We start from the raw sequence: 17,170 nt of genomic DNA on the forward strand, positions 1-17,170 counted from the left end.
AACATTCCTCCAGGCTCTCCTATCCTCCACTATCCCCTGGAGTCCACCTAAGCTCACACCAATGGTTTCAGTGACTCCATCTAGTCACCTCCGCTGCCCCCTTCTTCTTTTGCCATTAATTGTTCCCAGCATTAGGCTCTTCTCCAGGGAGTCCTTCCTTCTCATTAGATGGCCAGAGTATTTGAGTTTCATCTTCAGTATCTGGCCTTCTAAAGAGCAGTCAGGGTTGATCTCCTCTAGGACTGACTGGTTTGATCTCCTTGCAGTCCAAGGGACTCGCAGGAGACTTCTCCAGCACCCCAGGCATGTTAAGGGGGAAAAGTAAGAACCACCATGAAAGTGAAAAAGTAAGAGTGCTGCTGTGCTTGTCTTGATTACTAAGCCACCCTTAACAGAGTGGAGTTCTCTGCTTAATAGAGCAGGAGTTTAATGCTCACTCTGCCCCGCTACCAGCAAATGTTGTATTTGAGGCTTCTATATGCATATCAAGGGGAGTCTCCATTGGAGCATTCTGGCTGTGTCTGAGTTGACCTTAAGCATGGCAAGGGAATTCTATGTTCAGATTCTCCTAGTGCGTAGATTGGCATATAAACCACTATTTTCTCAGCTCACAAACTTTCTGCTTAATGCCTGTTTCTTAACATATAAGTAACTTGAGCGCACAAATCTCATTAAGTATTTTTCCAAACTGAATTCAATTTTGCTTTGCTTTATCTTTGATTAGTTTTGCAAGTCCTTTTATTATATTACCCCAACTCACAAGAAGATCTTATTCCTTTTGTCTTTGCTAGCCATTGCTAACACCATTATGAAGGTCCTCATTACATAGTGGTTTTTTCCAGTCCACCATTTGAAAATGGTTGTTCCATGTGTATTGTTAAATAGTTAAAGTATTATACTTCCAGTTTAAAATGCAATAAAATCCTGGCTGTTGTGCAGCCATCTTAACAGAATGAAATTCTAATTGGAAGCCTAGTTGAATAACTTTAAAAACATGATTTCTATAACTAACATTGTTTTGTATTAGTGTGATTTGAGGATATAACGAGATAGCATGTATGTTTCTGATATACTTTAATCATTTGTTTAACAATTAGAAGAAAAATGAATGTTTAAAAATTAAACATTAAATATTAAACAGTGTTGGCTCTTTTTAATCTATTATTTAGCCAGATAGGACGTTTGCTTGCTATCTTTACAGCTCTTCACTGTTTGTTAAAAAAAAAGTTAGTTTTTTTTTTTTTAGCAAGAAGTTTGTTATGTAGCTAGTACATTATTCTGAAGTAATGACTGTCTAGCCAAATGTGTTTTGCATTTTTAAAAGACCCCACTCATTTTAAAAAAGCACAAATGTTAAATACACTTTTTGGGAGGAGCAAACTATTGATAGAAATTCTGCCAGTAATTCTAAGAAAACTAAAATGATAGATAGAAAGGACCACATTCCAGCAGTCTTTGTTTATTTTTAAGTAGCATACTCAAACTACTTCTTGGGTGGGTTTGTATGACATGACAAGCCATGGACTTGTCTCACTGAGCCAGGCTTCTATCCCTTCCCATTCCCCTCATACTTCTCCACTTCTCTCTAGACGGCCACCTCTTACCCTAACCTGCATTCCTATTCCTCTCTGTGTTATATCTTCTTTGGCAGCATAAAGTGGCAATTGTCTGCAGTGTGCAACAAGGCCATTCCACCTAGAGGATTTGTAACAATCTAGCCTTCTTTAGGTTAACGTGGCTAGCAAGGGGGTGGGCAGTCTCTCTCTCATTGTTCCTAGCAGTGGAGGGAGATGAGTGTTGAGCCCTCGTCTTTCACCATAGAGGAAGAATCTGAAGACTTAAACATGAATTGGCATGTGGACCATGTAAGGGTAGATGAGCCTCAGGAGCCCAGTAGGGGCGATTTTTGAACGTTGCCAGTCTCGTACCAAGCTTGCCATGATCAACTTTGGTGTCATTTGCTCTTTTCCTCTCCCCTCTTCCCCACCCTTTCCTTGTGGATGCTCCAGTATGCCTTTTTCAGCAGAGGTTTCTGAAAGCAGAGGTATGGCAGGAAGACTGACAGTCTTGGCAGAGCAGGGTGCACTCCTTCCAGAGACAGCATTGGCTCTGTTGCTATGGCTACTGTGTATGCCTGCCTTCTGCTGCCTGGACGTGCAGCAGGCTCACTGTGTAAAGGCTGCAGCACCATGTGCAGTACAGGGAGCTTGCTGTTTCTTACCACATACTGTGCATTTGTCTGTGGCAACTCGCTTCCCCTCCCTGCATTTTAGGAGACAAGGCACCTGGGAAGCTTCTACATCTCTCTCCAACTACTCTGCCCTTCCCCACTTCTTCCCCTTCACACGGTTCTCTGGGTGCAGCAACAGCATAACAAAACTTGAGTAGGAAGGGGAGGAGAGTTTTAAATGGAGGCTGCCAGTTTGCATCCAGTCATGTATGCCATTGCATTTCATGCCATTTCAGAAATGCATTCTAGTGAGAAGGAGCCACCAACATAAGAACAGTTTTCCCTCTGGAGGCCCTGAATCCTCTGCCCATTTTGAAGGCTACCTGTGTCAGGGCGGGGGGTTGGGTGCCATGGTGTTACATTCTGCTCATGTTTTTGGAGACATGTTGCTGGAGATGAACCCAGAGCTGCCTGGGCCAGGTGTTGAGAATGAAATTGTGGTTATTAACAATGGCCCTAACCGTTTCCCCAACTTTTAAACTCCCCTAACCCACTGCTGCCTGGCGTAACATATTTCTTACTGGTTCTGGGAGAACCAGCCTTGGAAATAACAGTGCTAGTCCTAAGCCTCTATTGTGGCATAACTGTTCTTGCCATGACAGAGTGGTCTATCAGGACTTCCTGGTTCTTCAGAGAGACGGGGTGGGGAGTGGATATGGGTGTGTTTTTTGCAAAGTAGTCCTGAAGGTAGCTCTCAATGTTCTTAATGCCTCGCTGCATGCAAGCTGTGGCGTATAGATGTACAGGTGAATTGATGTGCTGCTGTGGAACAGGGAGCATCAAGCACAGTGTGTGCAGAAGTAGCAGGTGTATGTCCAGCAAGTGGATGCAAGGTAGGGTGTGGGATGATGCTGGGAGGGGTAGGGGGTGTAGATTCTGTGCCCAGTTTTCAGGAAGCAGAGCTTGTGTGCCAGCAGAAGACCTCAATAGGTATATCTGAGACCTGATAAATGGTATTTTCTATATAAATACACCTTTTCCTGTACACTGCGAGGAAAGGGAAGGGGGAGGGACGAGATGGTTTGCAAGCAGAGCTGCTGAGTTGAGAGGCGAGCACGAGTGGATATTAGTACTTCCCAAAGCTTCTTGAAGCAGGGCCAGTAATGGGAGAGGGGGAAGTGGATGGGATGATGGCAATTTAAGGGTGCTGGAGCTGGGGGTGCTAACTTGACTGTCAGCCAGATAATCCTTAATGCCTTATCCTGAAGGGAGAGAAGCTTCGCACCATGGTGGCACAAGCAAGGAGATGCTCATTCCAGGCATAGCAGGAGAGGCAGAGAGCAAAGCCTGCCTGTACACATGCTCTCTGTGGGAGTAAGTGCATGGGATGGGGGATCTAATAAGTCTCCTGTTTCCCTTTGCAAAGTGAAGCCTTGGTCACTCTTGAGTGAAGGAAAAGTACAGGAGAAGGAGGGAGAGTAGGTAAAGATATTTTGATGTGAGGAAGAGCTATGGCAGAAAAATGATTTCTGTGGGCATCCCCGTTTTTGAATAGCTGTTGGTTGAGGCGTATGGGATGGGGAAGAAGCAACGGGGTGACAACATGCCCGGGGAACTGTGCAGGCCAGTAAGGAAAAGGTAGGCAATAGGATGCAGCATGGGATTGAATTTCAGGCATGGTGGTTGATGGGATACATGCCAAGAGTGGGAGGACTGAGTGGTAAGATGGAAACCCTGTTAGCATAGAAACTACTTGATCATCTGTTAGACACGTTGCCGAAAAAAATCCATTAACTCTGGTAACCATGCAGATTTGCTTCTCATGACATGTGTACCTAGCCATTGAATACTATGGGATTGAGTATCTTGTACTGCCAAGTAGTGTTCATGAACTTTGAACAAAATAGTGTATTTTTCTTGTTAATGTTGCTCTTACCTCTTTGTTGTGCTTCTATCTCTGTTTTATGCAACATATTTTATACAGTATGTTGGCTGTCTTGGGGATGGCATGTGTTTTTAAAGTCAGTCTATCTAAAGGTTTCAGTTGCAATTTAATAGTGCATATTTTCCTTGGGGATGTTGAAATGTGAGTTTAACCCTCTGTAAAGTTCCATGAAAGCTCTCATTTCCCATATTTTGATCAGCAGGAAAGGCTTTAAACAATATTCTTTCTTGTGAAGTGGAAGCTGTGGATGTTGTGGGATTTTCTGTTATGATGCCATCACAATTCTTGGAAGCAAATATTTAGAAATATTAAGTATTATAGAAAATCATCTGCTCAGAAAATTACACTCCCTGGAGGTTCAGATGTCCACAACTGCTGTTTTTATTATTCCGTTGTCATCTATTTTTATTATTTGTAATTTCTTTACCAGGTTATAGTTTTTTTTGCTTTTCTAAATTTTATGTAGCTTGAGTATTATTCAGGTGGAAAGACAAGGTAGAGATAGAAATAAATAAGTGTTCATTGGTTTTTTTAAGGTTGCACAAGCTTTTCAATTGGTTTTGATTTATTTTTTGTTCCAACAGGGAACACTGTGCATACAATGGAAAACTAGCAGTAAAGTCGCGTTCTATGAGTCCACCTCATCTGTCAGAAGGTGCAAACTTCTCATCAAAGATGCTGGTAAGATCATATGCTTTGAATATAAGGTTATATTTGTTTAAGAATCATTGCTCCTCATGCTTATACTCAGGAACCTCACACATGAGAAATTAGGCAAGTGCTTGTTTTATGTATATCATATGAACTAATTTACAGCTCACTGTATTTATTTATTTAGTATATTCTATCATTTTTCCTTCTAAGGAACTCAAGGCAGCTTAATAATTCTCTTCCTCGCAGTCTTATCCTCATAACCCTGCAAAGTAGGTTTGGGTGAGACTCTGTGACAGGCCCAGAGTCACCGAGTGAGTGCCATGACTGAATGTGAGCTATAATCCAGATCCCATCCAGAGTTCCAGTCCAGCACTCTTAACCACACTTGCTCTCACTGGAGACTGGCAAGTGAATGGCTTTTATATTGGCAAACTATTCAGAATGCCAATGTGCAACATTTTGGTTGCATAACCGTGATTGACCTTTGAAAGAATCTATTTTGGATAATTTATATGATTTTGTGTCAGCATATCCTATTATGACAAATGGGAGGAGAAAGGAGAGACTAAGTACTCTATAATGCTAGCTTTTAAGTAACTTTTATACAGTATAAGCAAATAACTATTAACAGTGTAATAGGGTGCACAAATTTACTTCCAAATATACAAGGAGAGGATTGAGCATAAATAGCCAATATTTTCCCGAAGAAGGGTTGAACTTTCCAAAATATGTTGGGACATTTGATTATTTTGATTGCCGAATTTTCAGTTTGAGAACCTACTTGCCCTGAATTTAGCAAAACAGCACAATATGTAGGTAAAAAATATTTTTCCTGTTAAAAACTTAACTTTGCTGTTTATCTGTCTGTACTGTTTTTACATATGAAAATTGAATATTCCAGGAAGATCACCATACAAAAAAGATTTCTTTTGATGACAGTGACCTTGAAGCTCGTCTCAACAGTTGGAATCTTGGGGTAAACTGAGCACATTTCTTTTAATTTGCGGACTTCAGAACAAAATGTGTTGGTGGTTAATCTCAGTATTCACAGTGGTCACCAAAACCTTGCCTAAGAGTCTTCTTTTAAAGCCTGCAAAGAAAATTGAGATGAATTTTAAGAATTTTAAACATCTCGAAGTTAAACTGCTTCCTGTAGAAATGGTTTCATGGATTCATAGCACAGTAACACTATTAGTTTTAATTATGCAACAGCAGATATTTTCTCCTCTCTTGTGATTTTTACATAAGCATGTAAGAGGCCTGGTGTGTTATATAAAATGTCCATCCATCTGTGTAACCAGATACCTCTGGATATCTTAGTACATTTATCCTTCATGAATTTGGAATTTCCTGTTTAAACCATCTAAGACCATGGCTACATCCTGTGGCAGAAAATTCTGTAATTTCATGATAGGCTGCATGTACTTAATGCTGTATTTTCTGAATTTCTTATGTATCAGTTTTATAGGAGGATCCCCAAGTTCTAGTATTATTAGAAATAGGAAAAAACTTGACTCATCTCACTTTAACCATACTATGCATAAGGCTTGGGCTTGTTTTTGTTTCCTAAACCGATAAGTTGCATGAATTTTGCCCTTTCCTTGTGGGGATGGTGCTCCAGCCTGCTGGTTGTTTTGGTTGCCTGTTTCTGCAGGTGTAAGCTAAGTATGCAGGTGATTATGCTAATCTGTAAAAAGCCCATATGTCATTTACTTGAGACTGAAAAAGCAGTGCATTTTTTAAAAAATCCATACCTGTTTTACCATTTAAAAGCTCCTGAGGTAGCTTCTCTTTTCTACTATAGCTTATTAACTTGAAGTGTTTATGTTTACTAAGAGTGTTCTTGATTTCCTGTTCCAAGTTCATGTGAAGCTTGGATGACAAGTACATCAAAACTCCTTACTGGGCCCTGTGGACCTGGGATCCCTAGTGTGTTGCCTAGCAAATTTAGCAGTCATGGAATAAAAGGGCATGTCCCTTTAAAGTACCTGGTTAAAAAACAAAGTAGAGAGTAATTATAAATGGTAAGTTCTTAAAAAGGAGGGACATAAATAGTGGAGCATCCAATGATCTGTACTGGAGCTGGTGCTCTTTAACTTGTTTCTAGATCAGCCAAGTTTGATGATACCAAATTATTTAGGATAATTGAAACAAAAATGCCTTGCAACAAGCTCAGAGACAGACTGCGAGAATGTGCATGGAAATGGCAAATATGGTTCGGTATAAGAAAGTGCTAGACAAGCCCCACAACCTCACGTATATACTCATGGGATCTGTGCTAGCAGTGATTGACCACAAAAGAGATTCTTGTGGTTGTAGTAGACACCAATCAAAGTATTAACCCAGTGTGCACCTTTGGTGAAAAATGCAAATTCCATGTTGTGCATACTTAGAAAAGGAACTGAAAATAAAACTGGCAAGATTGAACTCTCCTTATATCCATTAGTGGTGTGGGTATACCTGCAATACTTGGAACAGGTCTAATCACTGTACCTCAAAAAGCATACTGTAGACTTCAATAAATGTACAGAAAAGAATCACTAGAATTATTATCCAAATGTGAATTATCAATCCAAAGTGTGGATTGGCACCGGTGTTCCTAGTCAGCTGTGGCTATCTCTTGGGCTGGCCTCCTTATCCTGTTTTTTGACAGACACCTCTTTCCCACATAGGAGACAATAACACTGGATGCCTGGATCCTGTCTATTGTGGAACAGAGATCCAGAATTGAGTTTGATGCCCTTCTACCCCTTGATATCATAAGGAATACTAATCTACCTATAGCCTTCATTATGGAGGCAGACTCAATGATTTCAAAGGGAGCTATAGACAGGGTCTCTTCTTAAACGCAGCAAGCCTTCTACTCCAGATACTTTACAGTACAGGGTAAACAGGATATAGGGCTTCGACCAATGCTGGATCTCTGGAATATCGACTTTGTCACACTGAGGAAATTCCGTTTGGTCACTGGCAGAACATTCTACCCTTGCTGCATGAAGGAGATTTGTTTGCCTTGAAGGACACTTTCTTCCACATCTCCATAGAGGACTCATATAGGCATTTACTACTTTTCCATGTAGGAAGCAGGGCCTTTCAGTTTTCCATTTTACTGTCCAGGTTGTTCGCAGCCCCAAGGATCTTCACTGAGTACATGCGGGGAGTCTGTGCAAAGGGTCAAGGTTTGCCCCTACCTAGATGAGTGGCCAATGACTGGCATCATTTAAATGAGACTAGCTTTACTCCTTCAAAACTGCCTGTACTTTATTGGACAAGCTGGGGCTTTCTGCAAATGGTTCCTTACCCCACTCGATCTATCACCTTCATTGGGGCTCACCTTGACTCAAACTGAGTGTAAGCATATCTCCTAGAACCCAGAGTGTTGGTCCTGATCAAGACAGCTAACGGATTATATAGGCACCCTGTTGTTGCTTCTTTCCAGATCTAGTGGCTTCTCAGTTTCATGGCAGCATGGTTGTGGTCATGCCTTTAGGCAGGCTCTGGATGCAACCTCTCCAGTTATGATATGTTCAAACATAGCATCCCCTGAACAATCCTCAATGAACTCATCTGCACATCCCAGAATTCATTGAACCTCCAATGGTGGACACATTGCTACAGTCTCGCCAAGGAGATTCCCTTTGCTCCCCACAAACCAGCATTCACAGTGACCATGGGAGTTTATTCAAGGGACATGCAATATGTTTGAAGTCTGCAAGCACATAAATAATCTGGAAATGCTTGCTGTGAAGAACGCTTTTGCGGAGTTTCAAATGTTCCTTTCTCATTGTTATGTCCAGCTTGTCACACACAACATTACTGTGGTCTTCTTTATCAACAAACAGACACCTGATCTATCCCCTGGCCCAGTTTGCCATCAAGATGTGGAATTGCTGTGGTAACGGGTACTTCTGTTATGGCTATCCACATTGTTAGCACTGACACACTCTGGCTTACATGATCAGCACCACAAATCTTGAATTCCACAATAGCAGCTGAACACTTACATACTGGGAATGGGCTCTTTGATGTAGGGGATGCCTCAAATTGATCTTTTTGTCACACAGAACAATGTATGTTTGGGCTTTTGCTCATGGGGAAGAGTGAACAAAGACTGTTGGGGAGATGCTTTCCTCTTGACCTAGTCAGGGACATAGTTTTATCTCTCCCCTCCCCACCTCTTCTGTCATCATGAGCGTGTTAGCGAAGGTTCTTTAGGACCCAACAGACTGCATTATGCTGTGGTGGTTCAGACAATCATGGCTCACCCAACTGTTCTGGATGTCAGTTCAGCTTTAGGTTAGACCTGACCTAATCTCTGGATCGGGGGAAAGTAGTGCACCTTGATGTATGTACCTTGCATCTCATGGCCTGGAGAATCCTCCCCTGTATATGGAGCTTACCAGTCTTCCTGAAGGACTGCACTTGATATCAGATGTGGTGCTGAAGTCTTCTACTAAAAGTTCCTACAATGAAAAATGGAAAACTTTGAGCTGTATTGATGCACGAAAGTCCTCCTGTTCTTCCATTCTCTGTTTCAGTGGGGGCTGAAGACATCATCCAGCTGTCTTGGCAGTAATTTCAGCCTTCCATATATACCAGTCTAGGGTTTATCAGTTTTCTCTCACTCTCTGTTTCAACTTTTTCTTCAGGGGCTTAAGAACATTGCTTTGCCAACATGTTTTCTAACACCTTATTGGAGTCTGTTGTTTTGCAAGCCCTTGCAATGAAACTGTTGGAACCCAGGGTGATAATCAAGCTCAATCTGCTGTTGTGGAAGTTTGTTTTCCTGGTGGTGGTTATTTCAGCCCACCACTTCTGTAACATCTACTCTCAAGGTGGACCTTTCATGTCTGGTCTTTCATCGATAAAGTGGTGTTGTGTCTGGATCCTTCTTTTCACCTTGAGATTGTCTGCAATTGTCATATCAACCAGAACATTTTATTGCTGACCTTGTTTTGCTTCTTCCTTAAATCTGATGGAATTAGCACTAGGACATTTGTCAAGCGCTGGCATTTTGCCATTCCAGGACTGAGTCATTCTGCTGGTCACAAAAACTTTTTATTTGTTTTGGTGGCAAAAAATAAAGGACTCCCTGTGTCCTCCCAGAGACTAGCAACCTGGGTGACAGACTATCTCCATGACTTGTGAGCTTGTTAGCTAACAGGGCTTGGGGCTGTTGCAGACTAACTCGAATCGAGAAATGTCTATTTCCATTGCTCTGCATGCAGGAATTCTTCTATCAGACTGCTGCAAAATATTAACCTGCTCTATTTCATTTACCTTTGTGAAGCACTATAGGCTTGATGGCAATGGTAGAGCAGACTGAGCTTTTGGGAGAGCAGTCCTCTGTTTGGTTCTCTGCTAATGACACCAACCCCCACCCCCCAGGAAGATAGGCTTGCTAGTCACCCATATATGTGATACGGAGAGACCATGAAGAAGGAAGTCAGGTTGCTTGTGTGGTCGTCTGGTTTCACGCAACCCACCTACATGCATATCATGTAGTAACATAGTTTCTTGATGTTCAGAAACTAGTTTTGACTAATGTTGATGTTGGTCTGTTGGTTCCAGGGCAACATTGTTGGTCTTAAATGAACTGAAGGAATAGGTGGGAACCCCTCTAATATGCTAGTGTCAAGGGATGGGGAGAGTTTCCTGCCAAAAATCTCTCAACTATAAACATTTTCCAAACATAGGCTTTATGCAGGGACAGAGTCCATATGTGTGAATGCACAGATGAGCACTCAAATGATAGTTACAAGTAGGCAACCTGCCCTTCTAGTTCAGTACTCTGGATTAGAAATGCTGTGACACATGATAACAGCTTAACTGTGAATTAAGCTTATGAATATACCTTGTGCCCTACATCTGCATTGTGCAGTAGATCTTTTCAGAGGACAACAGTTCGCCTTATATTTTCAAGTGTGCTACAATTGTCCTATGATTTTATCTATTTATATTCTAGTCATGTTTTCCTCCATTTTGAAAAGCAGTAGTAAATTTTGCCTTCAGTAATTGGAAATATAACACAAATAGTCATTTGAATGTTTTTGAACAGTGCTTCTTTCTAAGCTTTTTGTGAACTTGAATCTAAATTGATGTGAGAGTGTTTTAGATTGGGCTTGTTGCTTCAGGCAGGTCAAGATAGTACCGTCCCATTCATGTAGTGCAAGTCAAAAATAATATGTATACACAAAAGGGAATGTTAGTATTTACAAATTATATTTGAAAGATATAATTGAAAAACAAATATAGGCAAGGGATCCACCAGGAGGCAGGGCAGTGGAATAGAAAGCTTTCTCTTGGGAGCTGGGAAAGGTGAAATACCCAGAGCACTTAGTGGACCAATAGTAAAAAGTCTGCTGATATAGCAAGAGTAGGAATTTTCTAAGAAAGTCTACCAGGACATGTGCTGAGAACAGGTGAATGGCTTTGCGTGGAACTTGATTGTTCCCTTTGGCACCATCCTGGGTTGCACAGTGAACAAGCAACCACCCATCATCAGATAAGCTCAGGGAGACTTAGAGGACAGTTGCATCTGCCTATGTTAATCCATTGGTCATACTGAAACCAAAAACAATGCTAATTCATATTTTAATTGGCCTTATAACATATGATAAATTATATAGAATGAAGTTGAAAGAGTATAGATACTGCATATAGTGAAGACTTAGCAAGATGTGCATATTTATGTATCACATGGTTTGGTACAATATAGTTGTAAAGACAGAAAGTGTTCTTCCTTGAAAATATTATCCAATGTCTGTGCTTCAAATTTGGGTGCAAGATTTAGATTTTAATCTATAACTTGTTTGATGGCAAGGTGCATCCCCCAGCCAAATGATATCATTCCTGTTGGGTCAATGCAGTCAGAAAGCTTGCCTAATATTGGAACTCATTAAACCAGCTAACAAACTTACACTAATTTTTTTCCAGAGCCTTTAGCATTTGAGAAGGAAGAAATTTTATTTATCTTTTATTGTCCTTTGGTAACCGTCAAGTATTCAGCTGTCTTGAACTTTGAAATAGTCAAATTCAGGTTCATATTCTAGCCTCCTTTTTCGAGTAGTGTAGGTGTAGATCATGGGTCCTCAAACTATGGCCCGCAGGCTGGATGCTGCCCATTTATCCGGCCCGCCTTTTAATTATATGAGCCTGGGAGCGGCCAGGCCAGGGGCGGCTGGTCCCACGTCCTCCACCGCTGCCACCATCTCTCCGTGCCTGTTGCCTCGCCATGCCCGTTGCACCCGCCGCCTCACCGCATGCATGCACACCTGCTGCTGCCTGTCCAGCCCGTGCGTGCAGCCGCCACCTTTCAACTGGCACCTTGTTAAAAAAGTTTGAGGACCCCTGGTGTAGATGCGCGCGCACACACACACACGGAAAAATTAAAAATAAAATACAGCTTGTTCCTTGTATATTAAGTTCATGAATTAAATAAAGTTTTAGGTCTAATGTGACACACCTGCTAGCTTTTTTTTGACCCTCCCCCCAACCCCATTGGACCTAACTTTGTAAAAGCTTTATAAAGCATAACTTTCTCAAAATAACTCAAAATTAAATAGATTATTTTTTACTATTTGGGGCAAGAATGAAGAATTTATGGTCCTCCAGTTGTTACTTGTCTAAAACTCCTATCATCCTTTACCATTGGCCCTGCTCCCTGGGATTGATGGGAGTGGACATCTCTGGAGAGCAGCCATTTTCCTAATCCTGATATATTGCTTTAAAGACTAAAAGTAGCACTGAATAGGTGAAGGTGACAAAGGGTAAGTTATATGTTCTAGCCTAATATCTGACTGCATGTTAGACCAATGGGCCATCAAAGGCTGCCTAAAGTGCGTTGCAGTAGTCTGTTTTGTGGAGGACAGTTACTGCTTTAAACCCATGGCTTTGGTTCCTGCTGGATCAGAGCATAAGGCGGTCTAAGCTGAAACAGGGAGAAATCCCTACAAAAAGTTAAAGAATCTGATGCTGAAGGAGTTAATGTTGGTTGCTTAGAATCAAGAGACATTTTGTGATACTTTTAAAATACCATGTGCATTCCCTCTGTTTCCACTGATGGATAGAATCTTAAATCAGTTCAGATAAGATGTGCCTTACTTATTCCAGGATGCACATGTTTCTTTCTAGGATCAGTGACAAGAGAACAAAATATTTCTATACCATTAGTTTGAACTTAGATAGGAATATCTAATATATCACAATACGCTGTGGCTTTCTGAGAGTTTGATTGTTTTTTCCTGAAGTAGGCAACAATTCTAATGAAGTGTAGTGTTCATATTACATGCTGGAAAAAAAAACCAGCTCATCTCATATGATAAGCTTAGCAGATAAAAAAGTTGGTATTTGAAAAAGTGTTGATTGAAGAACAGGTGATTGGAGCACTATTTTTAAAAGGAAAGAAACAGCTGTGCAAAGAGCAGTGCTACAGACCATGAAGCATCTACTTCCATTTGCTGGTAAGTCACACAGAATAAAAAGTGATTGCACTTACCTGTAATAGGTGTTCCTTGAGTGGTTTTGTGTAGTCACACAATATTCTTACCTGCCCTGCAATAGGGGCTGTGAAGTTGCAGCTTTTTTCTGTAGCAACTGAGTTGAAGGAGCAAAAAGGGCATTGGCATGCCCCAGATCCCCTTAATGTGCAGAAAGGTGAGAAAAAAGGAATGTTTTTGCATTCTCATGAAGCTTTGGAAGATTTTGTGGTTGTACTGTAGAGCCACTTGAAGAATGCTTCTTATATGTAAGTCTAATCTTTCTTTCCAGGCTGTATAACTCTATGGAGTATCTTCTTGCTTCTCCAGTTTTATGTGTGAGGCAGACATAGTTTTTCACTGCAGGCATACTGGATGATGCACCAAAACTATCTTCAGTGCAGAATGTAAAATATTCAAAGTTTTGTAGCTTTGAGTAGCTGAGTTGGATCATTTGCTGAGGTTTCTTCATCTCTGTTCTTCAGCAAAAGAAGTGTGATGGGAGCAATAGGACATGCCTTCTGAGGCTACAGCCCTGGCCTCCTTTCTGTAATGGCTGCAAAGGGAAAGGCACATTCACATGCTGTCAGAAGAATAGATACTACAAATGAGTATATGTGAAACCCTTTTTTATATCTCCTTCAAGACACAGGAAGGTGGTTCTGTTTAAAAACAAATTCCTGAAAAATAAACCCTCAAAACATTAAAAGTAGTTTTATTTTTTAAAAATACAGGCAAAATAGCTGGAAAATAAAGGCATGTCTTTCTGAAGTATTTATGGCCCGAATCCAAAGAAGCATGAAACAAACCATGAAATCATGCTGTATAGAAAGCTTCTTTTGAAATGAAGGTTTTCAAAGGCAATTCTTGACATGACCTTGGGAATCTTTTTAAATAAATAAATGATTCCACTAGACAAGCAGAAGTCCTTGTGTGTGTCTGATAATATACCTCCTTTTATCTCAACCTGTTTTTTATATAAGGGATCCAAAGAGTTAATTTGGCAACCCAAGCTCCTGCATAGTTTGTGAAAGTCTCCTCAGTTTTGAAAATAGTTGCTCATACAAGATGCTGGCAGAACCTTAATTTAAAAAAGCACACACATCCAAAACTGTCTTGGGAGGGTTGAGTCAATTTTGCAGTTCTTTGTTTTGTGGCTATTGAGTGAATGGTATTGGTTGCTTTACCTCAATAATAAAAGCTGGATGTTTGATAGCTCTTAACCAAATGTTGTCTTGTTCTGCCAAGTTTTTTGTTGTACAGTAAGATAAATTGTGACATTGTAACCATTCAGAAAAAGTCTTTAAAAGACCTCCCAAAACTTCTCACACAGCTTAATAGCTTTTATTTATTTCATTTTTATACCATATAATACTCAAGTCTCTCTGGGCAGTTAACAAAAGTTAAGGTAGTATTTATTGATTTATTTGACTTATAAAACCATACCTTCCACCTAGCAGGCCACATATACAGTAAAAACATTTAAACGTTACAAAAGAATATGCAGTTAAAATTATGAACACCATTACAATCAAAGAGTGTCAAAATCATTAAAAGTCTGAAAGTTTTTACTACCTGTCTAAAGCAGAATGAGGAGGAAGACAATTTCAACTCCTTTTGGAGGGAGTTCTGTAGTTAGACTTCTGTCAGGTTGCTTACCTGTAACTTTCATTCTTTTAGTGGTCATCTGTACATGCACTCATATGGGATCTGCACTTGCATGGAGCTTGTTGCTGGGAAGATTCCACAGGCAAGTGTTTGCCCAGGAGGGACTCCCCTTGCTGCTCCATGCGCACATGGAGGGGTTTCCAGCCCATTCCCTCAGCAATGTCAATAGGTCCTAGGACCGAGGGAGAAGTGTTGCACTGTCCGGTGCCCCTGTGTGTCTTTGTCGGAGGGGGTCAGTCATTTTGAATTTTGACACCAAGTGCGGCTGGTGGGCAGGTTGTGTGAATGCACAGATGACCACCTGAAGAACAACAGGTAAGCAACCTGAATTTCTTATTCAAGATCTCTGCATATCATGTGTATGGGCTGCTAGCGAGCTTACTTGAAGAGGATGGAGGGCTGCTTTCATAATTGGTATTGGGTAGCTATAGAACACTGGAAATATTAAGAAAACCTAAAACTTCCAAATGAAATTTTCCCAAGCAACTTTCTGCACTCAGCTTATTTTAAAGTTTTCTTTGTATAGTATTGTCTGTTTGTTCAAATCAGCAAATATGATCTTAGATGTTACATACTTGTATTGCATTGTTCTTATGTGTGGCATCTATTGTGACTGTCCTTTTACTGTGGTATTATGTGAGAAATGGAAAATTGTGTAGAGTAGGGAGAAAGGAATGAGCAGTGAGATACAGAATGCTTACAGATGAGTAGGTTACAGACTGGAAGAATTTAACTTCAAAGTACTGCTTTTACTAAATTGGAATATACAGGTTTTTGTGTTGAGCAGCCACATTTGTCCATTTGTAAATAAGTTCTATTTACCTTTCACATTTATTGGCTTATTTTAGAATGCATTTATTGCATTTCATGCCAAATAAATATGCAAACTAGCTCAGTTTTCATTTTCATTAATAGTTTTCATTTTCATTAATACTTCTTCACAAAATGAAAACTTTTAAATAAAGATGGGGATATGAAAGAAACAATTCCATTGTTGAAGTAGATTGTGTATTAGTCATTTCCACAAATTTACAACTGAAGTTCTTCATAAAGGAAATAAAGTCAGAAAAATGTTTTAAGACTGTATGCAGTTTTTATAAAGCACTTACAAGTCAAAATGCTATACAATAAGATAAAACCAAAGTTAAGTCCTGCCTGTAGGGTTACAACATTGTAAGATAAAGGTCTGCTTTCATTCTCTATGGTCTTCATTGTGCATGTACCATGTCACTGTTTGGTTGTTTAAATAGAAAAAAATACTATCATTTTGAGGCCACATAGTCAAAGCAGAGAAATATATTAATTTAGGTTCATCTTACGTATTGTACTAAAGAGTCTTCAGAATGTGGAATTGGAACTCTAGCATTCCCTTCTTTAAGTCTCCTATGCCCTGAATGTACTAAGTGTTTTTCTATGGCTGCCTTAGGAATAGTTGGAGAAATGCATATTTTAATGTTAGCATACAGGGTAGAATTAGAGTTTACAGAGGGATCAGGAACACTTGACATTGGCTGGCATTTTCAATCCCCTTTTCATTGTAGCTCCATATATTTAGTTTTGGTGCATCAGAATCAGCTCATGACGTGCACTTCATGTGACATGGAGAATGGACAGGTGCTTTAGGAGAGTGACCAAAATGTTGTATTTAATAATGTCTTTGGAAGGAAGGAAACAAAATCAACTGATGTGCTAAATGAGGGCTCCTAAAAGAGAAATGAACTGAAAATATTACAGGCCAGGATTCCAGTATTATTTTAAACATGTCCAGAAGCTTGGCTGTGGGGAGCACACATATTTAGTGTTTTTCCCTTTAAACACCAATTCCTTTGTAATAACACAAGATGCTTTCAAACGGAGAGCTCCTAGCACCAGCAGTCAGAAGTCATCACATAATTTTCTCCTTAACATAGTTTCTGTTTTAAGGGAAAAAAGTGATGATAAAACATAGTACAGTCACAAGAAGAACACAGCTTCATTTGGATTTTCTGCATATTTTTGTGATAATGTCATACAAGGCTTGTCTGGAAGCACCAGTAGATTATCACTTGATTCCTTGGTTTCAAAATTGGCTTGTACTGTGAAGAAATGAAGTTATAAATTGAAATTCAAGTAATAAATTGAAAGACAATTGATTGTACAAGAAACTAGAATTCATGGCCTTTAGTTCCTAGCCTCTCAATTTAAAATAAGTTTCTTTAGTAGCATCATCATGTTAAAAGATTTCCCTCTAAAATAACCTTATTTGTAACAAAATAA

The 17,170-nt window shown here is 40.1% G+C and overlaps 1 protein-coding gene across 11 annotated transcripts in view; it reads left to right on the top strand.

The window, feature by feature from the left end:
* Positions 1-17,170, top strand: part of CEP112 (centrosomal protein 112) — a 289,816-nt gene that overhangs the window by 18,095 nt on the left and 254,551 nt on the right. For all 11 annotated transcript variants that reach the window (XR_006416568.1, XM_044449448.1, XM_044449445.1 and 8 more), the window contains 2 exons: positions 4,700-4,796; positions 5,671-5,745. Coding sequence is in view for 10 of the 11 variants with exons in the window: in XM_044449448.1 (XP_044305383.1) it covers positions 4,700-4,796; positions 5,671-5,745 (172 nt within the window). In the remaining variant the exon portion in view is untranslated. The remainder of the gene's footprint in view (positions 1-4,699; positions 4,797-5,670; positions 5,746-17,170) is intronic.

Source organism: Varanus komodoensis, unplaced genomic scaffold, assembly GCF_004798865.1.
Source record: "Varanus komodoensis strain SLA01 unplaced genomic scaffold, ASM479886v1 scaffold59_1, whole genome shotgun sequence".
Classification (NCBI taxonomy): Eukaryota; Metazoa; Chordata; class Lepidosauria; order Squamata; family Varanidae; genus Varanus; species Varanus komodoensis.